General features: G+C 43.6%; 1 protein-coding gene across 1 annotated transcript in view; it reads right to left on the bottom strand.

Moving 5' to 3' along the window:
* The window catches only part of LOC116984719 (glycogen [starch] synthase, muscle-like), a 62,991-nt gene that overhangs the window by 14,134 nt on the left and 28,191 nt on the right, over nucleotides 1-20,666 (bottom strand). The window contains exons 7-12 of the mRNA XM_033039053.1: nucleotides 18,075-18,195; nucleotides 12,021-12,127; nucleotides 7,226-7,285; nucleotides 4,920-4,998; nucleotides 1,784-1,897; nucleotides 838-964 (exon numbers count right to left, since the gene is read on the bottom strand). Coding sequence (XP_032894944.1) covers nucleotides 838-964; nucleotides 1,784-1,897; nucleotides 4,920-4,998; nucleotides 7,226-7,285; nucleotides 12,021-12,127; nucleotides 18,075-18,195 — 608 coding nt within the window. The remainder of the gene's footprint in view (nucleotides 1-837; nucleotides 965-1,783; nucleotides 1,898-4,919; nucleotides 4,999-7,225; nucleotides 7,286-12,020; nucleotides 12,128-18,074; nucleotides 18,196-20,666) is intronic.

The following is a 20,666-nucleotide window of genomic DNA, read 5'->3' as shown; positions in this document are numbered from 1 at the left end:
TCGAGTCCTGGCAACATCCTCATAAATCTTCTCTGCACCCTTTCCAGCTTGACAACATCTTTCCGATAACATGGTGACCAAAACTGAACACAATACTTTAAATGTGGCCTCATCAATGTCTTATATAACTGCAACATGCCTCCCAATTTCTATACTCAATATTCAGACTGATGAAGGCCAATGTGCCGAAAATTACCCTGATCCAACTATCAACCTCAGAATAATATCCCCTTATTTTTCCATTTACCAGTTTAGTCTTTTTGTCCCATTTCTGAGCAGGATTGCCAATCAGAAGCAGATTGGTACCATAAAGCCCCAAGATAAAAAATCACTTAATCACTGTGTCAATTTTAACCAGAACTCACTGTCAAGAGGCATTGTGTGTTAATGGCTCAGAGTTTGGTAACAGGCTAATTACTCTTCTATCCTGTTTAGCACTGGGACATGGCCGCCTGTCTTATCCTCCTAAATGGCGCACTAATATCCTTCAGGCATGCAAAACTCCAACCTCCACCCAATTTTGCCTACATGTAGCTCCATGCGAACTTGTGATTTTCTCTCACTGGCTTATGAGTAAGAAATAAATGTTGACGAGGGGGAGCAAAGAACTGCAGATGCTAGTTTACAGCAAGTCACAGAGTGCTGAAGTAGCTCAGCGGGTCTGGAGAACATGGATGGGCAACGTTTCGGGTCAGGACTCTTCTTCAGACTGTTTGAGGATTGTGTTCTCACCAGTCACAACTCAAGGGGGATGTTAATTTCCTCAAAAAGACGGAACAAATACATAAGAACATGACTCAAGGCTTGGCCATTCTGCCTACACAAGCTGTAACTCACCGGGAGTGTATCCCCAAGGCTCGTAATAGGAAGGAAACACCCCCAAATGGCAACCACGCACAAACTCCTCATAATCCAAAGGAAGTAATGGGCTGGTGGACGACAGGAACTCTGGGTGAAAGATAACCTGATAAAAGACAAATGAGATCCATAAAAACACTCTTCAGAAACAAAAGATTGAATGGTTATGAGCTGGACCAGTGATTTTCTTTTCTGTTTGGTTATTTCTTGTTTGTGGACTGTTCAACAGATTTTGGGTCCATTTGTTCCCATTATTCTGTTTTTCCATGAAAATGTATAGAAAATAAGAGGGGGTAGGACCAGAAAAGTTTTTGATCTTCTTCTTACCCCTTTTGAACATGAACGATATTATTTGTATTACTTGAGTTACTTATTTGTTTGTTTTCCTTTGTGTTTTATTTTCTTTTTTTATTGCTTACAAGTTTATTTGTGTTTGTATTTTTTAACATGTTCAATAAATTAATAATAAAATTAAAAAAATGTAAAAAAATGTAGATTTAGTTTTAGAGTGGGAGAGAGAAAGAGAAATGAAATATGACAATTAAATTTACCATTTTGTCCTACTAAATGTTATCTGTGGACTTCCTGCAAGCACATCAGATGAGTGCAGAATCTGAAGAGCGACAGATTTTAACCTTTACTCTTGTTTTCTAACAGAACCCAATTTAGTGTGAGGACAATATATGTTTTTTAACTGGCGTAAAGTGTAAGGAGAGTAAGAACACATTCAGACCAGTAAGGAATTGTTGATTGCTAATGACAATTTCTACATCTAGCCAACAGGTTAATGAACGTTATGAGCTAACAACCATCTACACTTGGTACTTGAATTACAACCATCGGTCCAGTTTTATAAGCCACTCCAACTATGTTTAAAATTTGTTGAAAAATTTAACATGCGAATGAAGGAAAAAAATGTCCAGACCTTAACCCTGTCGGTTGAGCTGTTAAATAATCCAATTCTGCGGATTGCCTTCAGGATTTGATCATTGGAATCATCCAGCATGTTGTGGGTGCAGATTGGAGGCAATGAGCGGCGCTGTTAAACAAAAAAAGTATTTACATCAAGGAAGAAAAAAGAGTAACACCACTGTCAAATATATTGTACTTAGTTAATAGAGAGATTAGATTGGTCATACAGCGTGGAAACAAAGCCTTCGGCTCGCTTAGTCCGCACCAACCAGTGATCACCCCGTACAAGTAGTCATGTTTAGTATTTTGTTGCATACCCTTTGCATGCAATGACTGCTTGAAGTCTGCGATTCATGGACATCACCAGTTGCTGGGTGTCTTCTCTGATGATGCTCTGCCAGGCCTGTATTGCAGCCATCTTTAGTTTACGCTTGTTTTGGGGGCTAATCCCCTTCAGTTTTCTCTTCAGCATATAAAAGGCATGCTCAATTGGGTTCAGATCAGGTGATTGACGGCCACTCAAGAATTGAACATTTTTTAGCTTTAGCTTTGGAAAACTCCTTTGTTGCTTTGGCAGTATATTTGGGATCATTGTCTTGCTGTAGAATGAACCGCTGGCCAATGAGTTTAGAGGCATTTGTTTGAACCTGAGCAGATAGGATGTGTCCACACACTTCAGAATTCATTATACTACTACCATCAGCAGTTGTATCATCATTGAAGATAAGCGAGCCAGTACCTTCAGCAGCCATACATGCCCAGGCCAATTACCCCCACAACCATGTTTCACAGATGAGGTGGTATGCTTTGGATCTTGGGCAGTTTCTTATCTCATTCTTTGCTCTTGCCATCACTCTGATATAAGTTAATCTTCATCTCATCTGTCCACAAGACCGTTTTGCAGAACTGTAGTTGCTCTTTTAAGTACTTCTTGGCAAACTGTAACCTGGCCAACCTATTTTTGCAGCTAACCAGTAGTTTGCATCTTGCAGTGTAGCCTCTGTATTTCTGTTCATGAAGTCTTCTGTGGAGAGTGGTCATTGATATATCCACACCTGACTCTTGAAGAGTGTTTCTGATCTGTCGGACAGATGTTTGGGGGTTTTCTTTATTATAGAGAGAATTCTTCTGTCATCAGATGTCTTCCTTGGCCTGCCAGTCCCTTTGCAATTAGTAAGCGCATCAGTGCTCTCTTTCGTTTTAATGATGTTCCAAACAGTTGATTTTGGTAAGCCTAAGGTTTGGCTGATGTCTCTAACAGTTTTATTCTTGTTTCTCAGTCTCATAATGGCTTGTTTGACTTTCATTGGCACAACTTTGGTCCTCATGCTGATAAACAGCAATACAAGTTTCCAAAGGTGATGGAAAGACTGGAGGAAAGGCCGCGTGCTGAGAGCTCTCTTATACCTGCATTAAGGAGGCATTACAAACAACTGTGAAGCCATGTGTCCCAAATATTATGGTGCCCTGAAATGGGGGGACTATGTATAAACACAGTTGGAATTTCTACATGGTGAAACCAAAATGTATAAAAATACCCTTTAATAAAATCTGACTATGTGCACTTTAACCACGTGTCATTTTTTAAATTCCAAATCTCAAATTATGGAGTACAGGCAAATAAATAAACGATGAGTCTTTGTCCCAAACAGGGAGGGCACTGAATATTTTGGGCAGGAGAATTTGCGAGCTTATACCTGAAGCAGATTTTGTTTCTACCTGATGTATTGCCCACCAGTTTCCAGCAGCAGTCCTGTTTGAGACAGGTAGTTGAAAGCACCAATCATTTTCATAAGATGCCTAATCTGCGTTGAGGTTCATAGCTGTCAAATGTTTATTAAGGGATGGCGTGAAATCTAGTAAGTCTAAAGTGAATTACAATCAAATGATACTGCAGTGCAAAGGCCAGTACTGACATAAAAGTTACATATAAAAAGCTAGGAAAATTATTAGTGGAAAGTTTGCATGTGATAGCCACAACTTCCTGTAACAGTTAGAAAGGGTGCCAACTGCTGTTGGGTGAAGCATGTCTTGATACAAAATTAGATCCCTTGTACTAAAAGTTGCAAATGCGACCATATGACTGGTACAACTTCCCAAATTTTACTGAGTAACATCTCGAGAAGGAGAATTAAAAATGTATCTATTTTTGATTGACAGCAATTGATTTGAAAAAAAATTAAAAATTAAAAATAATTAAAATGTAAAGGGCAGCACAGTGGTGCAGTGGTAGAGTTGCTGCCCATGCTAAAGACCTGGGTTCAATCCTGACAATAGGTGCTGGCTGTACAGAGTTTATACAATTATCCCTGTGACCGTGTGGGATTTCTCCAGGTGCTCCGGTTTCCTCCCACCCGCCAAAGACGTGCAGGTTTGTAGCGTGTACAATAGAACTAGTGTACGATGGGGTGATCGTTGGTTGGCGCAGACTCAATGACTGAAGGGCCTGTTTCCACGCTCTACCTCTGAACTAAACTAAAAATAATTATTTTTTACATTTAAATTTTAAATTAAAAGTTTAAAATATTTTTTTTTAATTAAAAACTTAAAAGTGTACACATTGAAAAACGAAAAGTAAATTAATTTTGTTTGATTGAAAAATATATATATTTGTTTGGCAGCACATCAGTCCATTTCTGAAGCAAACAGAAAAGGGAGCAGTTAAAAACTGCCCATCAATGATCTCAACAACACTAAAGGGCCTGTCCCACCAGCATGCGATTGCATGCGTCTAGCGCGACCATACGAGGTCGCTTGAGGCGTATGGCCTCGCGGGGCCGGTCTCACTTCCAACCGTGGAGGCATCTGGAGTTGTGCGGGGTTGGTCCCGACAGTGGGATCGGCCCCGCGAGGCCGTACGCCTCAAGCGACCACGTTTGGTCGCGCTAGAAGCATGCTATCTTATGCTGGTGGGACAGGCCCTTAACTCTAGTCGGGACATTTGTGATGTTAATGTATCCATATTTCCTGGCTGTAAGTCTCTATCTCTTTCTACTGAATTATTGCCGAGCACTATCTTGCAAAAGTAACAACAGCTTATCTTATCTGTTTGCTGATTTCTAGATCAGTTAAAGTCTTAAGAATGGTAACTGTAAAGGAGAAATCCAAGTGTTCCCTCTTTCCCGAGAGTTTCTTGAGGAAGAGTTTACCTGGGTGGCATATATGGCTCTCTTCATCATAGTGAAGTCCTCACGATCTAGCATTGAGTTTATATCGGGCATCTCTCCTCTGAAAACAAATGAACACGGCTTGATTTCACACCCCATTTCCCCAACAGAAAATACCACATTTTTCTTCCTTTATTTTTGTTGTGTGGGAAGAGGAATTGAGATGCCTATTAAGGGTGGCTACCAGAGCTGGAGTACAGAAACACTTCCTTCCAATCCTGTTCAAACACAGGTAGGGTTGGTGCACATAAACATTCTCTACACTGAAAAAAAGGACACAAAGTACTGGAGTAACTCAGCGAGTCAGCAGTATCCCTGCAGACATGGTTAGGTGACGTTTAGTTTAGTTTAGAGATACAGTGCGGAAACAGGCCCTTTCTCCCTTGGGTCTGCGCCAACCAGCGATCCCCGCACATTAACACTATCCCACTAGGGACAATTTTTACATTTACCAAGCCAATTAACTTATAAACCTGTATGTCTTTGGAGTGTGGGAGGAAACCGAAGATCTCGGAGAAAACCCACGCAGGTCACGGGGAGAACGTACAAACTCCGTAGAGACAGCACCCATAGTCGGGATAGAACCCGGGTCTCCTGCGCTGCATTTGCTGTAAGGTAGCAACTCTACCGCTGCGCCACTGTGACCGCCCTGTTGGGTCTGAAGTCTGAAGAAGGGTTCCGACCTGAAATGCCACCCATCCACGTTCTCCAGGAATGCTGCCTGACCCGCTGAGTGCCCTCCAGAAGTTGAAGAGTAACTCCAGTACTTTGTTTTGTTTTGTAAACCAGTATCTGCAGTTCCTTGTTTCTCCAATCTCTTTTGCGATTTAATCTAAAAGCACAGATCTAATGGAGACATGAGAAACTGACGATGCTGCAACCTTGAATAAAAAAAGGTAGACAAAAGTGCTGGAGAAACTCAGCGGATGAGGCAGCATCTATGGAGCGAAGGAAATAGGCAACATTTCGGGCCCAAAACCCTTCTTCAGACTGATGTAGGGTGGGGTGGGGGGGGGGGGGGGGGGGGGCGGGAAGAAGAAAGGACGAGGAGCCAGAGGGCTGAGGGAGAGCTGAGAAAGGGAGGAGACAGCAAGGGCTACCGGAAATTGGAGAAGTCAATGTTCAAGCCGCTGGGGTGCAGACTGCCCAATATGAGGTGCTGCTCCTCCAATTTCCAGTGGTGCTCACTCTGGCCATGGAGGAGGCCCAGGACAGAAAGGTCGGATTCGGAATGGGAGGAGGAGTTGAAGTGCTGAGCCACAGGGAGATCAGGTTGGTTAATGCTGGAAAAGTGCTGGAGGAACTCAACAGGTCAGGCAGCAACTGTGGAGGGATGTGGAGTTCCTCCAGAACTTTGTTTTTTTGCAAAACACAAATCTCATTGTCATTTGCCAGGTGCCACACTGAATATTTTTACAACACCATTTGTGAAGTTATAAATGTTTGGTGCATTTCTTAAGATCCAAACTTTCAGTTCATTAGTGTTAACTGGAGTAAATACAATCAAAGGGTTAATCAACTGTCTCCACTTTTAAACAATATTAATTTCTAATTGACTCTGAAGCCTGTATCCACATAGCACATATGCACAAAAACAAAAATCCCAATTATTAATAATCCTTCTCATTGAAACCTACCAAATGACAAAAGGCCTGGATAGAGTGGATGTGAAGTTGATGTTTCTAGTAGTGGGAGAGTCTAGGACCAGAAGGCACAGCCTCAGAATAAAGGGACATACTTTTAGAATGGAGAAGAGGAGGAATTTCTTTAACTAGAGGCTGTTGAATCTGTGGAATTCATTGCCCCGGGCAGCTGTAGAGGCCCAGTCATTGAGTATATTTAAAGCCAAGATTTATAGTCTCTTGATTAATAAGGGCATCAAAGGTTACAGGGAGAAGATTGGAGAATGGGGTTGAGAGGGAAAAACAGATCAGCAATGATCAGATGGTGGATCAGACTCGATGGGCCAAATGGACTAATTCTGCTCCTATGACTTTTGATCTTCTATCATAGCTGTTGAATGAAGCTTGACTGCGCAATCTACCAGCATAGTAGGCAATGGGAGTATTTGAGATCAAGTGGGGAATAAGACGTGATCCTGTCTTATTCTCAGAAGTGGGGAGTGTGAGAATTTGAGATCAAAGTAGGGAATAAGAATACTTGGGGTCAAGGAGGGAAAGAGAGTCATTGGGAGGCATTATCTATGAGCTGGTTTACTTCTGCAGTTTTCCACTGCTCACAGTTTGTTTATATAATATGGAGTTCACATGTCAATCACAGGTACTTACTCCAAGAGCAACTCATAAAGCTTTTTGCCAAACTTCTCTTTGATCACATTGGCAGTGTCCCTGAAACAAAATACAGAAAATACAGATCTCAGATAATGTGGACTCCTCTCTTTCCAGCTCAGCCAGGCCTGCAGATGAGGCCACATGATAGCTTAGTTTGTTATTGTCATGTCATCGAGTCATGCCGTGTAGAATGAGGTCCATCGGCCCAACTTGCCCACCTTGACCAACATGTCCCATCTACACCAGTCTCATCTGCCTGTGTTTGGCACATATCCCTCTGACAGTATCATAGAAACATAGAAAATAGGTGCAGGAGTAGGCCATTCAGCCCTTCGAGCCTGCACTGCCATTCAATATGATCATGGCTGATCATCCAACTCAGTATCCTGTACCTGCCTTCTCTCCATACCCCCTCATCCCTTTAGCCACAAGGGCCACATCTAACTCCCTCTTAAATATAGCCAATGAACTGGCCTCAACTACCTTCTGTGGCAGAGAATTCCAGAGATTCACCACTCTCTGTGTGAAAAATGTTTTCCTCATCTCGGTCCTAAAAGATTTCCCCTTTATCCTTAAACTGTGGCCCCTTGTTCTGGACTTCCCCACTGTGGCCCCTTGTTCTGGACTTCCCCAACATCGGGAACAATCTTCCTGCATCTAGCCTGTCTAACCCCTTAAGAATGTTGTAAGTTTCTATAAGATCCCCCCTCAATCTTCTAAATTCTAGCCATGTACTTGTCTAAATATTTCTTAAACATTGTGATAATACCTGCCTCTACTACTGTACCTCCTCCGGAAGCTCGTTCCTTACACCCACAACCCTTTGTGTTAAAATGTTGTCCCTCAGGTTCGCCCCCTCACCTTAAATCTATGTCCTCTGGTTCTCAATTCCCATACTCTGTGGACAAGACTAGCCCTCTCATGATTTTATACACCTCTATCAGATCATCCCTCATCCTCCTGCGCTCAAGGTATTGAGTCCTAGCCTGCTCAAGCTCTCCTTCTAGCTCAGGCCCTCGAGTCCTGGCAACATCCTCATAAATCTTTTCTGTACCTTTTCCAGCTTGACAACATTGTACCGAGGTACAGCAAAAACCTTCTGTTTGTGTGCTATCCAAAAGAGAAAAGACTGTACATGAATAAAATCAAGCTGTCCACAGATAATGGGGCCAACATTCAGTGCAATATCTAAAATTGATAAATTAATATATCATTAATATAATACAAATCACATTTAGCAATTATCAAAATAAAGATGCAACGGAGTTCACTGAATTAATAGGTCTATAACATTAATTTGCCTGTGATACCAGTATCCTCAATCTTGACATTATTGTTATTGGTTTATTTTTTGACATACAATGAAAACAATTGTTTTGCAAGCTATCCAGGCAAATCAGACCATACACAAATTTAACGGATAGTGCAAAAGATAAATAGATTGCAGAATATAGTGTTACAGTTATAGAGAAAGTGCAGATAAAAAAGTGGGATGAAAGTGTTACAAAATGTAGCAAACTATTGACCAGACCTCTCACATGCCATGGGTTTGTCCTGAACTCTCAATCTATTTCAATGAGGTAGATTGTGAGGTTGGGAATTCACCCTAAGCATGTGAGAGTTCCGTCCATTACTCTACTAACAGCGGAGGAGAAGCTGTTCCTGAATAAGTGCTTTCAACCTATCTTCTTCCAACAGGACAGGGGAGAGGAAGGGCAGGTATGATGTGAGTCGATGGTATCTGTATTAGGTATTTACAGGCCCGTTATACTTCTGCAAGTAAGAATTTAATTGTACCATTGTCGCTACATAAGATAATTGTACACATGACAAGTGGTCTCTTATACATCAGCGAGACCAAACGTATACAGGGCGATCGTTTCACTGAACACATTTGGTCAGTCCACCTGGACCTACCTGACCTCTTGGTTGCTAAACACTTTAATTCTCCTTCCTATTCCCACATTGACCTTTCTGTCCTAGGCCTCCTCCATTGTCGGAGTGAGGCTAAACACCAATTGGAGGAACAGCATCTTTATTTTGCTCGGGCAGCTTACAGCCCAGTGGTTTGAATATCGATTTCTCTAACTTCAAGTAACATTCCCTCTCTCTCCCCCACCCTTCGCACCAGCTTCTCGTTCTCACCCAACAAACAGCTAACAATGTCCTGTTTCCTTTATCATCATTACTATTTTTGCATATCTTTCATTCATTGTTCTATATCTCTCTCCATCATCGTCTATATCTCTCGTTTCCCTTTCCTGTGACTCTCAGTCTGAAGAAATGATCTCGACCCGAAACGTCACCATTCCTTCTCTCCAGAGATGCTGCCTGTACCGCTGAGTTACTTCAGCTTTTTGTGCCTATTGACAATTAAACACTCTTGATATGGTTGATAGTCATGGGGTCATACAGCGCAGGAACAGGCCCAAAGAAGACAGCCGGTCTGGCAGCAGATCTGGAGAACATGGATAGGTGACGTTTCTGGGTTGGGATCCTCCTTAATTTGATTGAAATGTTATAATAAATTAACTTAAAAATATAAATAGAGATTTTATAGAGGGTTTGGTCTGTCAGAAGTTCAGATTACTTTGAATGTTGGAGATATTGGAGAGAATAAAACAGAAAGCGAAGAGACAAAATGACAGACCCCCTAGCTTGCTATTTCCAATACCGACCACTGCTTCTGGTGATGCCAATAATGATCTTTCCCACATTGCGACCTGAAACATCACCTATCCATGTTATTCAGTGACCCGCTGAGTTACTCCAGCATTTTATGTGCTGTGCTGTATAACTCCATGACCATATCAACCTTATCTTGTTTAATTGTACTGAAAACAGAACAATGAAATTCTTATTTGCAGCACTTGGGCGGCACGGTGGTGCAGCTGTAGAGTTGCTGCTTTACAGCGCCACAGACCAGAGTTCGATCCTGACCACGGCTGCCATCTGTACAGAGTTTGCACGTTCTCCCTGTGACCGCATGGGTTTTTTCCGGGTGCTCCGGTTTCCTCCCACACTCCAAAGATATACAAGTTTGTAAGTTAATTTGACTCAGTTTAAAAATTGTAAATTGTCTCAAGTGTGTAGGATAGTGCTAGTGTGCGGGGATCGCTGGTCGACGTGGACTCAATGGGCTGAAGGGCCTGTTTCTGTACTGTATCTTGAAACTAAACTAAGCTAAACTAAGTAGTATAACAGGCCTGTAAACATAATACAGGCTTTCAACTTTCAACACGAGGCAGAGAGCCGCGGAGGAGTAGGTGGCAATGAGTGTTTGCTGACGACTCACCACAGGAAGTGGGGAAGGAAACATGAATGTGCGGAGGCTGAGACGAGGTTTGCTGCAACTGTAGAAGCAACGAGAAATGTGAAGCGTTGCTCGTGCATGGTGATCACAATGAAGTCATCGCATTTCTTCCTTGTCACGGCCAATTTCTGGAAATAAGGTGCTGATGCCCCTGATCATGATTCTCCAGAACTTGCCTTAGCATCTGCCGCCAAACCGGATAGAAACTATATCCCCAGGTTTAGCTGTGATAGAAAACCACAGGGCTTTGGGAAATGCCTCCTTCCCACAGGCACCTTCCTGGAATTCCACATTGCTACAGTCACAGGATGATTTCAATAATAGACACAGAGTGTTGGAGTAACTCAGTGGGTCAGCAGCATCTCAGGAAAACATGGATAGGAGGCATTTCAGTTTGGGACCGGGGGGGAAGAAAGCTGGAAGAGAGGTGAGGCAGGACAAAGTCTGTGAGGTACTAAGCTGATACAGGCGAGGAGGGTTATTTGACAGGTAGATGGTTGGACAAAGGGCAGAGATGAAAAGACAGAAGGTGTGAGACAAAAGGATTGAAGAGTTATGAATTGTGAAGCTAGAGGAAGGAATACAGGTGGAAGGGGAGGAGGAGGGGAGATATAGGTGCAGGTCCAGGTTTTGTACAGGGGACGGTGAAAACAGGGGGTGGGTTATATTTTGGGAGATGAGAGAGGGGGAGGATTATGTAGTTACCTAAAATTGGAGAATTCAATGTTCATACCATTGGGTTGTTTGCTACCCAAACAGAATACGATGTGTTGCTCCTCCAGTTTGGGTGTGTCCTCCCTCTGGCAATGGAGGAGGCCAAGGACAGAAAGGTCTGTGTGGGAATGGGAGGAGGACTAAAATGGTTGGCAACCAGGAGATCCTGTAGACCTTGGCGGACCGAGGGTTTGGCAAAATGGCCGCTGTGTCTACGCTTGGTCTCGCTGATGTACAGGAGCCCACATTGGGAACACCGAATGCAGTTCTCCCTGTGACCGCGTGGGTTTTCTCCAGGTGCTCCGATTTCCTCCCACACTCCAAAGATATACAGGTTTGTAGGTTAATTGGCTTTGGTAAAAACTATAGACTGTTCCTAGTGTGTAGGATAGTGCTAATGTACAGAATAATCGCTGGTCGGAGCGGACTCGGTAGGCCGAAGAGCCTGTTTCTGCACTATATCTCTAAAGTCTCCAAAAAAAAATGAAGTACATGCATATTCATGTTTATTGTACCCTTTTATTTCCACCTTCAACGTGCTGAAGTACTGTGATAAAGTGATGATTGTAATCTAAAACGTTGACTCTGTTTTTCTCTCCCCGAACGCTTTCTGACATGCTGGGTATTTGCAGCATTTTCTGGATTAAGGCTCAAATGTCACAATGAAGTTTTTTTATGACGTTGCCCCATCCTTTGGTCAGGATTTGCATGAGTTTTTACAAGAAACATCGCTTTTTGACCAATGGGAAAATATACTTTGCTCACCACAGCTGTTTCCGAACTGCTTGGCCCTTGAGGGTTTCAACATTGAAGTTGTTGGTCTTCGCCGGCATGATGAAGAACGCAACGACGGTGACATCACTCCGGTTTGCCTGGGTGCAGATAAGCAGAAACATTCAGTATGCCATTTCCCCGTTTGCTGCGTTAGGTTATTATGTTTCCATCATAAACTCATGGACTCCACAGCTGAACTTGATTACAGTTTTGACAGACACAAAGTGCAGGAGTAACTCGGCAGGTCAAGAAGCATCTCTGAAGAGAAAGGATGGGTGACGTTTCGGGTCGGGACACTACTTCTGTCTTATGACCCGCCATGCTCTGTCCTGCCACTCCTCCTCTCTTCTAACTGTCTTTCCAACCTCCCCCTGCCAACCCTGAACTTCACCCATCCTTTTTCCTCAGGCATGCTGCCTGACCCGCTGAATTATTCCAGCACTTTGTGTCCATCTTTGGTATATACCAGCATCTGCAGTTTCTTTCCACACATAGATAATAATTTGTCCATCTCTATACCCATCATGATTTTATGTATCGGATTCCTTTGCAACCTAGAACAGACCCAACTGAAGTTCTTCATCTTTGGAATCAATCTCTTCTCCACCCTCTGTAGAAACATTGCAACTTTCCTAAAGTTTGGAGCCCAGAACTGTTCACGATACTCCAGTTGCATTGACCCATATACCTCAGAGTTATTCTGGACCGCACCCTAAGCTACAAAGACCATGTTATCAAGACAAAGGCAAAGATAGGAGCCAGAAACAACATCCTGAGAAAGCTGGCCAACTCTAAATGAGGATCAGATGCAGGAACCATCCAGAGTACTGCCCTTGCACTGTGCTATTCAGCAGCCGAATATGCCTGCCCAGTCTGGGGACGTTCTTCACATGCCAAGAAGTTGGATCCGCTGCTAAACGCAGCATGCAGAACCATCTCTGGTTGCCTCAAACCCACACGAGTTGATGACCTGTACCTGCTGTGTGGTATTGCACCCCCTCCAATCAGAAGAGCAGTGTCCTCAAAAGTGGAACGTACCAAGCAGGAGGATGACCCTCGTCACCCACTCTTCCAACACGTCCAGGCACCAAAGAGGTTAAAATCCAGAAATAGCTTCCTACATGCAGTTCAACCCCTGAGTGATAACCCCCGCACCTGTAGGATTGATGCTTGGGTGACACACCTACAATCAAAACCCCACACACTGACACTATACCCTGAGGAGTCCCTTCCATTGGGAGGGAAAGAGACATGGCCAGTGTGGCTCTGCCTCAATCGTCTCAGAACACAGGTCGGACGGGGCAAAGCCCTCATGCAGAAGTGGGGGTACAACAATGATGGATCAACCAAATGTGATTGTGGGGAGGCAACCCCAAACTATGGAGCACTTACTTACCTGCCCCCTCCTCCCAGAGCCCTGCAAACCAGAAGATCTCAAGGTCTTCAACCCATGTGCCAGAGCCTGCGTTATGCAATGGCTTGGACAAGTGTAGCGACACGACAAGAAGTGAACTGCTGTTCTGCCACATTCCTTGGTTCCTTGCTCTTGTACTCTGTTTTATAAAGCTTGGCATCATACATCCCTTTTCAATCTATGGAACTGACGCACTATAACACTGAGAATTATATTCTGCACTCTGTCATCTTCTCCTTTGCTCTATCTATTGTACTTGAGTTTGACTTGATTGTATTTATGTATAGTAATATCTGTTCTGTGTAGGAAGGAAGTGCAGATGTTGGTTGATACCAAAGGTAGACACAAAGCGTTGGAGTAACTCAGTGGGTCAGGCAGCATCTCTGGAGAAAAGGAACAGGTAATGTTTCAGGTCGAGACCCTTTTTCAGACTGAGAGTGAGGGGAGAAACTATAGGTGCAAGTTTGGTTCTGTTTGGATAGCTTGCAAAACTTTTCACTGCACCTTAATGCACAATAATGCAGAAGACAATAATTAACTGAAACCTAAACAATACTGGATGGGAATCCTTGACAGCAGACAGTCAATTATGAGGATCAGGATGACAATGGGGTAAGTGAGGTTGAGTTGTGAGAAGATTGAGAAAGTAACCCAGCCTTGTTTAACTTCACTGTGATGGCAACAGGAACATGGGGGCAGTTTGATCATGCAGGAGGCTCAGGATATTGATGAGCTTTGTGGGCAGCGAAATGTCAGCAGCAATTGCCACACGGCTTCACGGTGAACAGAGGCCGAGGCCTTGGAAGGGGTCAATGAAAGCCACAAACAGTTCCTGTTGTTGATCTGAACATTTTCACAGATTCTGCTAGTCACAAGTGTCACGCTGGCTGTTCCTCTCAATCTAAAGCCACAGTGAGGCTTCAGAAGCATTTAAAGAGAAATGTGTAGAGGTCAGTCTAAGAGAATTCAGGCAAGTAACTTCCTAGAGGTTGGGGCATGTCATGGTGGTCCTTGGAGACCGATCCCTCCTGCTGAAGGTGTGGATTTTGGCGTTCTTCAGATTAGCAGGATATTTTTAATAATTCCAGAACTGAATCATGAGGTGTAGAATTAACTCAAAATATTTCCACCTGAATTGAAGATTAGACGAGAATGGTGTACATACATTGCCTTTGATGTTTTTATTTATCAATGGCATTTAAAACGGCATATCGTGATGAATATTTGGAGATTAGCTTTGGCTGGGTGATGTGGTGGATGGAGAGAGGGGTGGAATGGTGTCACAGCGGTAGAGTTGCTGCTGTACAGTGCCAGAGATCCGGGTTCGATCCTGACCAAGGGTGCTGTCTGTATGGAGTTTGTACGTTCTCCCTGTGACTGCGTGTTTTCTCCAGTTGCTCCAGTTTCCTCCCACACTCTAAAGATGTACAGATTTGTAGGTTAATTGGCTTCTGTAAATTGTCCCTAATGTGTAAGATAGTGCTAGTTTATGGCACGATCGCTGGTCAGCGCAGACTCGGTGGGCGGAAGGGCCTGTTTCCACGCTGTATCTCTAAAGTCTGAAGTAAAGTCTAAAGATTCAATGGTGCCATCTATTCCCCACTGCTCCCTGCTTAGGACCAGTTGGAACCGCTCTTACCATTATGTGTTGATGGGCCCATTATTAACGAGGGCATCATTCTGGGGTCATAAGGGAGTTTAACGTGGAGGCTTGGTCATAGTAAGACTCTTTAGCACAAAATCAGTTCTGCACGCCATGCCTCTCCACAGACCGTTGGATTTCCCTCAATTCATCACTACACCATTTGTGATATATACATGGAAAGTTGGCAACAAGTAAGGAGGGCATTTGGACCGTCAGGTCTATGCTGGTTGAAAAAATTCTCTCAAGCTACATCCCACCTATCACATCTAGATCGTTCCTCCATCAGTACTTACTACAAGCACTGTTCAGGCATGAGAATGGTTTCTGGTTCTCCACCCATTCAGGTTGAGAGTTCCAAATCTTGATCATATTCTGGGCAAAAAAGCGTTCCTACATCCCTCGCTAATTCCTCCATTCATAACTTTAAATTTGTGCCCCTATTTTTTGACTCTACGACTGAGGGATATAGACTCTTTCTCTATACTCCATCTAGGCCCCTCATGATTTTATCCGTCCAAATTAAATCTTCCCTCAGCCTCCTCAGTCCAAAAAAACAGTTCCAGTTTATCAATTTTTTCTCATAGCTACAATTTTCAATTCTGACAACATACAAAGAATCTCCTCTGCGTTCTCTCCAGGACAAACACATCTTTCTCATCACGTCTTGACAATAGGGGGGCACGGTGGTGCGGCGTAGAGTTGCTTCCTCACAGCACCAGAGACCCGTTGAATCCTGACTACAGGTGCTGTCTGTACGGTGTTCGTACGTTCTCCCTGTAACCACATGGGTTTCCTCCAGGTGCACCGGTTTCCTACGACATTCCAAGGACGTTCAGATTTGTAGGTTCATTGGCTTTTGTAAATTGTCTGTAGAGTGCGGGATTGTGCTAGCATATGCATTGATCGCTGGTTGGCACGGACTTGGTGGGCCGAAGGGCCTATTTCTGTGCTGAATATCTAAAGTATTATTAAAGTATATAACTGAATGTGGTATTAAGTGTGGTCTAACATGCAATAAACAGATAGCTGGAGGAACACCAGGCAGCATCCGTGGAGGGAAATGGACAGACAAAGTTCCAGCATCTGTAGTCACTTCGATGTAACCAGTGTTGGATGTAGTTTGATCCAAACCTCCCCTCACTAATGAAGGAAAGCACTTTGTTCCGAGTGACAGATCCTGCCACCTTCAAGAGTTGGTTTATGCTCATTACAAGGCCCTTCATACTTCTACAGGACTCAATATTCTGCCATTTATTGTGTTCTCCATTACCCCTTCACACCACCAAATGCATCATCTAACACATCTCTTACAACAAGAACAGCTTCTTCCTTTCTGTTATCAGGCTTCTGAACAGTCCTTCCATAAGCGAAGGTACTGTTCGATTGTTCGATTCACCTCTACCCTATTGCGGACATTGGACATTGTCTCTGCAACTGATGTGCTACCACGTTGAAAATGAAATTCTGCACTCTGTAACTCCTTGGCTTTGCCTATTGTATTTGAGTTAGGCCTGATTGTATTTATGTACGGTATTATCTGATCTGTTTGGGTGGCACGCAAACAAAGTTTTTCACTGTACCTCTGACAATAATAAACCTACACCTAAACATTCGGCGCTATTGAGCTGTGAAGATGACAAAATATCTATTGCCGTCAATGTTGGACGCTTGGTTTCAAGTCGTAGATCAATCATGCCAGACTTACTAGTGAATCCACCGGAAGTGAGTAGGAGTTGGTGCTAACAATTAATTATTTTTCATGTATCAGAGGACTGTGGTGATGAGGAGGCAGCGGGGGATGTGGATAAGGGTGTGGATTTTGTCATCAGAGAGAAAGAGAGACATTGGAAACATTGAGTGTATGTGGGGATCAGGATGTAAACCATTCAGCCAGGTCACTGGATATCTGATGAACTTTAGTTCTGGTCTACAATTACTGAAATAGCCTTTTTTTTTGTCACAGGAATTCTTGCTCATTAAATTTAAAAAAGGTCAGAGTTTCAAAGACGGCTTATCTCAATAATCTAAAGAAAGATCTCCGAAGTCTGTTTTGGGCTGAGAGAATATGTAATTTTTCCATTAGTATCTGATGGAATTTGATTGAATCTTTCTCAGCACAGTCCAATCTTCTCAGTATCTGCATAAAACGATATAGTATTCATCATCGCAGGACGGAGAGTAGATGAAAGGGAAATGCAACTGTGACAGACACAAAAGCTACTTGACTGGTCTTGCCATCATATAGGTCACCGCGCTGTATGGTAGGGCGGCACAGTGGTGCAGTTGGTAAGGCTGCTGCTTCACAGCACCAGAGACCCGGGTTCTGTTCACAGTGGGTCAGGCAGCATCTCTGGAGAACATGGATAGGTGATGTTTCTTCAGACTCCACTTCCAGTGTGTGTATGTGAACAGATTGAGATGATTGACAATGCTGCCATCCTGTGGCCATGCACTGCACTGCTGGGCAATATTTGGAGCTCCTCAGACCACAGGGAAGAAGATAGTGACGAGGCTGAAGTCCAGAGTGTTTTATTTTCGTATGTGCCACCCAAGAACAATGAATTTCTCACTGGCGGTCGGATTTGCCCCCCTGTGGTTGGGGCTCTGGAACTCTGGCCCTGCAGAGCCGGCAGATCCACTGCCATAGCTGACTTTTGAGGCCAACTTTGCTGGTCGGTATTTCCTACTTTGTGGGTCTAGGCAGACTGTTCTGGTACTATAGGACTCCTTGCACAGACCATGACCTCCGTTGGTCTGGCAAAACAGATAATCCAGAAAGGGTTTAGAACCAAGGGTGGTGGAAAATTGGCGGTGGACCCGTCCTTCCAGCCCAAGCTACTGCAGAGCTGAGAGGGCTTTGTGGAGGTCTGGCACACAATGTGTGGGGTTTGATACTTTCAACACTGAGATGAGATGAGCTCTGAACCCAAATTCACACCATCAACAAATCGTTTCAGACTGAAAACAATAGGCTTTGGCCTCTCACCTTGAGCAGGTAATTCAGACGAGACAGAGATTCTAGGAATACATCAGCTCCCTTGTTTGTGAACTCGTATCTTCCCGCAATGAAAACGAAAAGGGTTTTATCCAGATCAAAGTTCAGGCATCTGCAGGAAGAAGAATGACAATTCTTTCAACGTATGATGGTGATGAAATGGGGCTTTCTCTGGTGATCCAGTGGTTTGGTCATTGACATTTCACCTCTGGTACCTGGGTGCAACTAAAACCACCTTGGCAGGTCTCTTCTTTGTGCCACACACAAACTGTGTCAGGACCCTTCTTTGGAGCGATTATAGTTGAGGTTGAAGATTTGGGGGTGGTGGGGGGGGGGGGGGGGGGGGGGGGGGGGGCAACCCATCCAGACATGCACCAATTGATTCCACTTAAGGTCTTGTTCCAGGGAATGCATCATGAACATCGTATGTGGTACCAGAGCTGAATCTAGGTTGGGTTAGCTTGACCAATACAAAAGGCTGAGTAGGTTAGATATAAATAAGTTATGCACAAACACTTGTTCATGCTTTCCCTGATCTTTTACAGACTCATACTGAAAACTAAAAAAATAGGTCCATCTTACAAACTGGCTCTGCCACCGTCAAAATTGCAAGATTGAGTATAGAAGTTGGGAGGTCATGTTGCAGTTGTATAAGACGTCGGTGAGGCCGCAATTAGAGTATTGTGTTCAGTTCTGGGCACCGTGTTATAGGAAAAATGTTGTCAAGCTGGAAAGGGTACAGAGAAGATTTATGATAAAGTTGCCAAGACTAGAGGATGTGATCTATAGGGAAAAAGTTGAGTAGGCTGGGACTCTATTCCCTGGAGTACAGGAGGATGAGGGGGTATCTTATAGAGATGTAAACGATCATGAGAGGAATAGATCATGGAAGGAAGCCATTAAGTGCATTTGTCGGCACTGGGGATAAATAAAGTTCTATCGTATCATATTGTACTTGCTGGAGTTTAGCAGAATGAGGGGTGACCTCTTTGAAACATACAGAATAGTGACAGGCTTGGATAGTGCATGTGGAGAGGATGTTTACACTAGTGGGAGAGTCTCTTTAGTCTGAGGGTGGTGAATCTGTGGAATACTTTGACACAGTAGGCTGTGAAGGCCAAGTGAGTGGATATTTTTAAGGCAGAGATAGTTAGGGATCTTGATTAGTACGAGTGTGTCAGAGATTATGAGAAGAAGGCAGCAGAATGGGGTTAGGAGGGACAGATAGATCAACATTGATTATAACCATATAACCATATAACAATTACAGCACGGAAACAGGCCATCTCGGCCCTACAAGTCCGTGCCGAACAACTTTTTTCCCTTAGTCCCACCTGCCTGCACTCATACCATAACCCTCCATTCCCTTCTCATCCATATGCCTATCCAATTTATTTTAAAATGATACCAACGAACCTGCCACCACCACTTCCACTGGAAGCTCATTCCACACCGCTACCACTCTCCGAGTAAAGAAGTTCCCCCTCATGTTACCCCTAAACTTCTGTCCCTTAATTCTGAAGTCATGTCCTCTTGTTTGAATTTTCCCTATTCTCAAAGGGAAAAGCTTGTCCACATCAACTCTGTCTATCCCTCTCATCATTTTAAAGACCTCTATCAAGTCCCCCCTTAACCTTCTGCGCTCCAGAGAATAAAGACCTAACTTATTCAACCTATCTCTGTAACTTAGTTGTTGAAACCCAGGCAACATTCTAGTAAATCTCCTCTGTACTCTCTCTATTTTGTTGACATCCTTCCTATAATTGGGCGACCAAAATTGTACACCATACTCCAGATTTGGTCTCACCAATGCCTTGTACAATTTTAACATTACATCCCAGCTTCAAACAGTTGATTGATTGGCCAAATGGCCTAATTCTACTCCTATTCCTTATGACCTTATGTGATCGGGTAGATGCACATAGTCTCTTGCCCAGAGTAGGTGAATTGAGGATCAGAGAACATAAGTTTAAGGTGAAGGGAAAACAATTTAATAGGAATCTGAGGGGTAACTTTTTCACACAAAGGATGGTGAATGTATGGAACAAGCTGCCAGAGGAGATAGTTGAGGCAGGGACTACCCAAACATTTCAGAAACAGTTGAACAGGTGCATGGATAGGACAGGTTTGGAGGGATATGGACCATCTGCGGGCAGGTGGGACTAGTGTAGCTGGAACATGTTGGCCGGTGTTGGCAAGTTGGGCTGAAAGGCCTGTTTCCACACCATATCACTCCATGACAATGACTCTATGATTCTATTGAATCTGCTACTTTGAGAAGACTCCACAAACTACGATCATTTTCCTGGGTGTACGGATACTGAGACTCATAAAAAAGAATCAGAGCAAGATTTTGCATGGACACAGTCTCTTGCAAAGAAAAATTAGCCTTGCCTTTAATTGCAGCCCACTAGTCCGGTAGGCGGCGCGACTCTCGTCAGCAGCGGCCTCTGCAGTCCGTCTGCGTTTTTATTATTTTATGTCTATGTTTTTATGTAGTTTTTGTTATTTTTTGTTGGGGTATGTGTGTGGGGGGGTGGGGGTGGTGTGGGGGGGAGGGGGTAACTTTTAAATCTCTCCCTG

This window comes from Amblyraja radiata, chromosome 20 (genome assembly GCF_010909765.2).
Source record: "Amblyraja radiata isolate CabotCenter1 chromosome 20, sAmbRad1.1.pri, whole genome shotgun sequence".
NCBI lineage: Eukaryota > Metazoa > Chordata > Chondrichthyes > Rajiformes > Rajidae > Amblyraja > Amblyraja radiata.
This window is presented reverse-complemented; position numbering and strand designations above follow the sequence as displayed.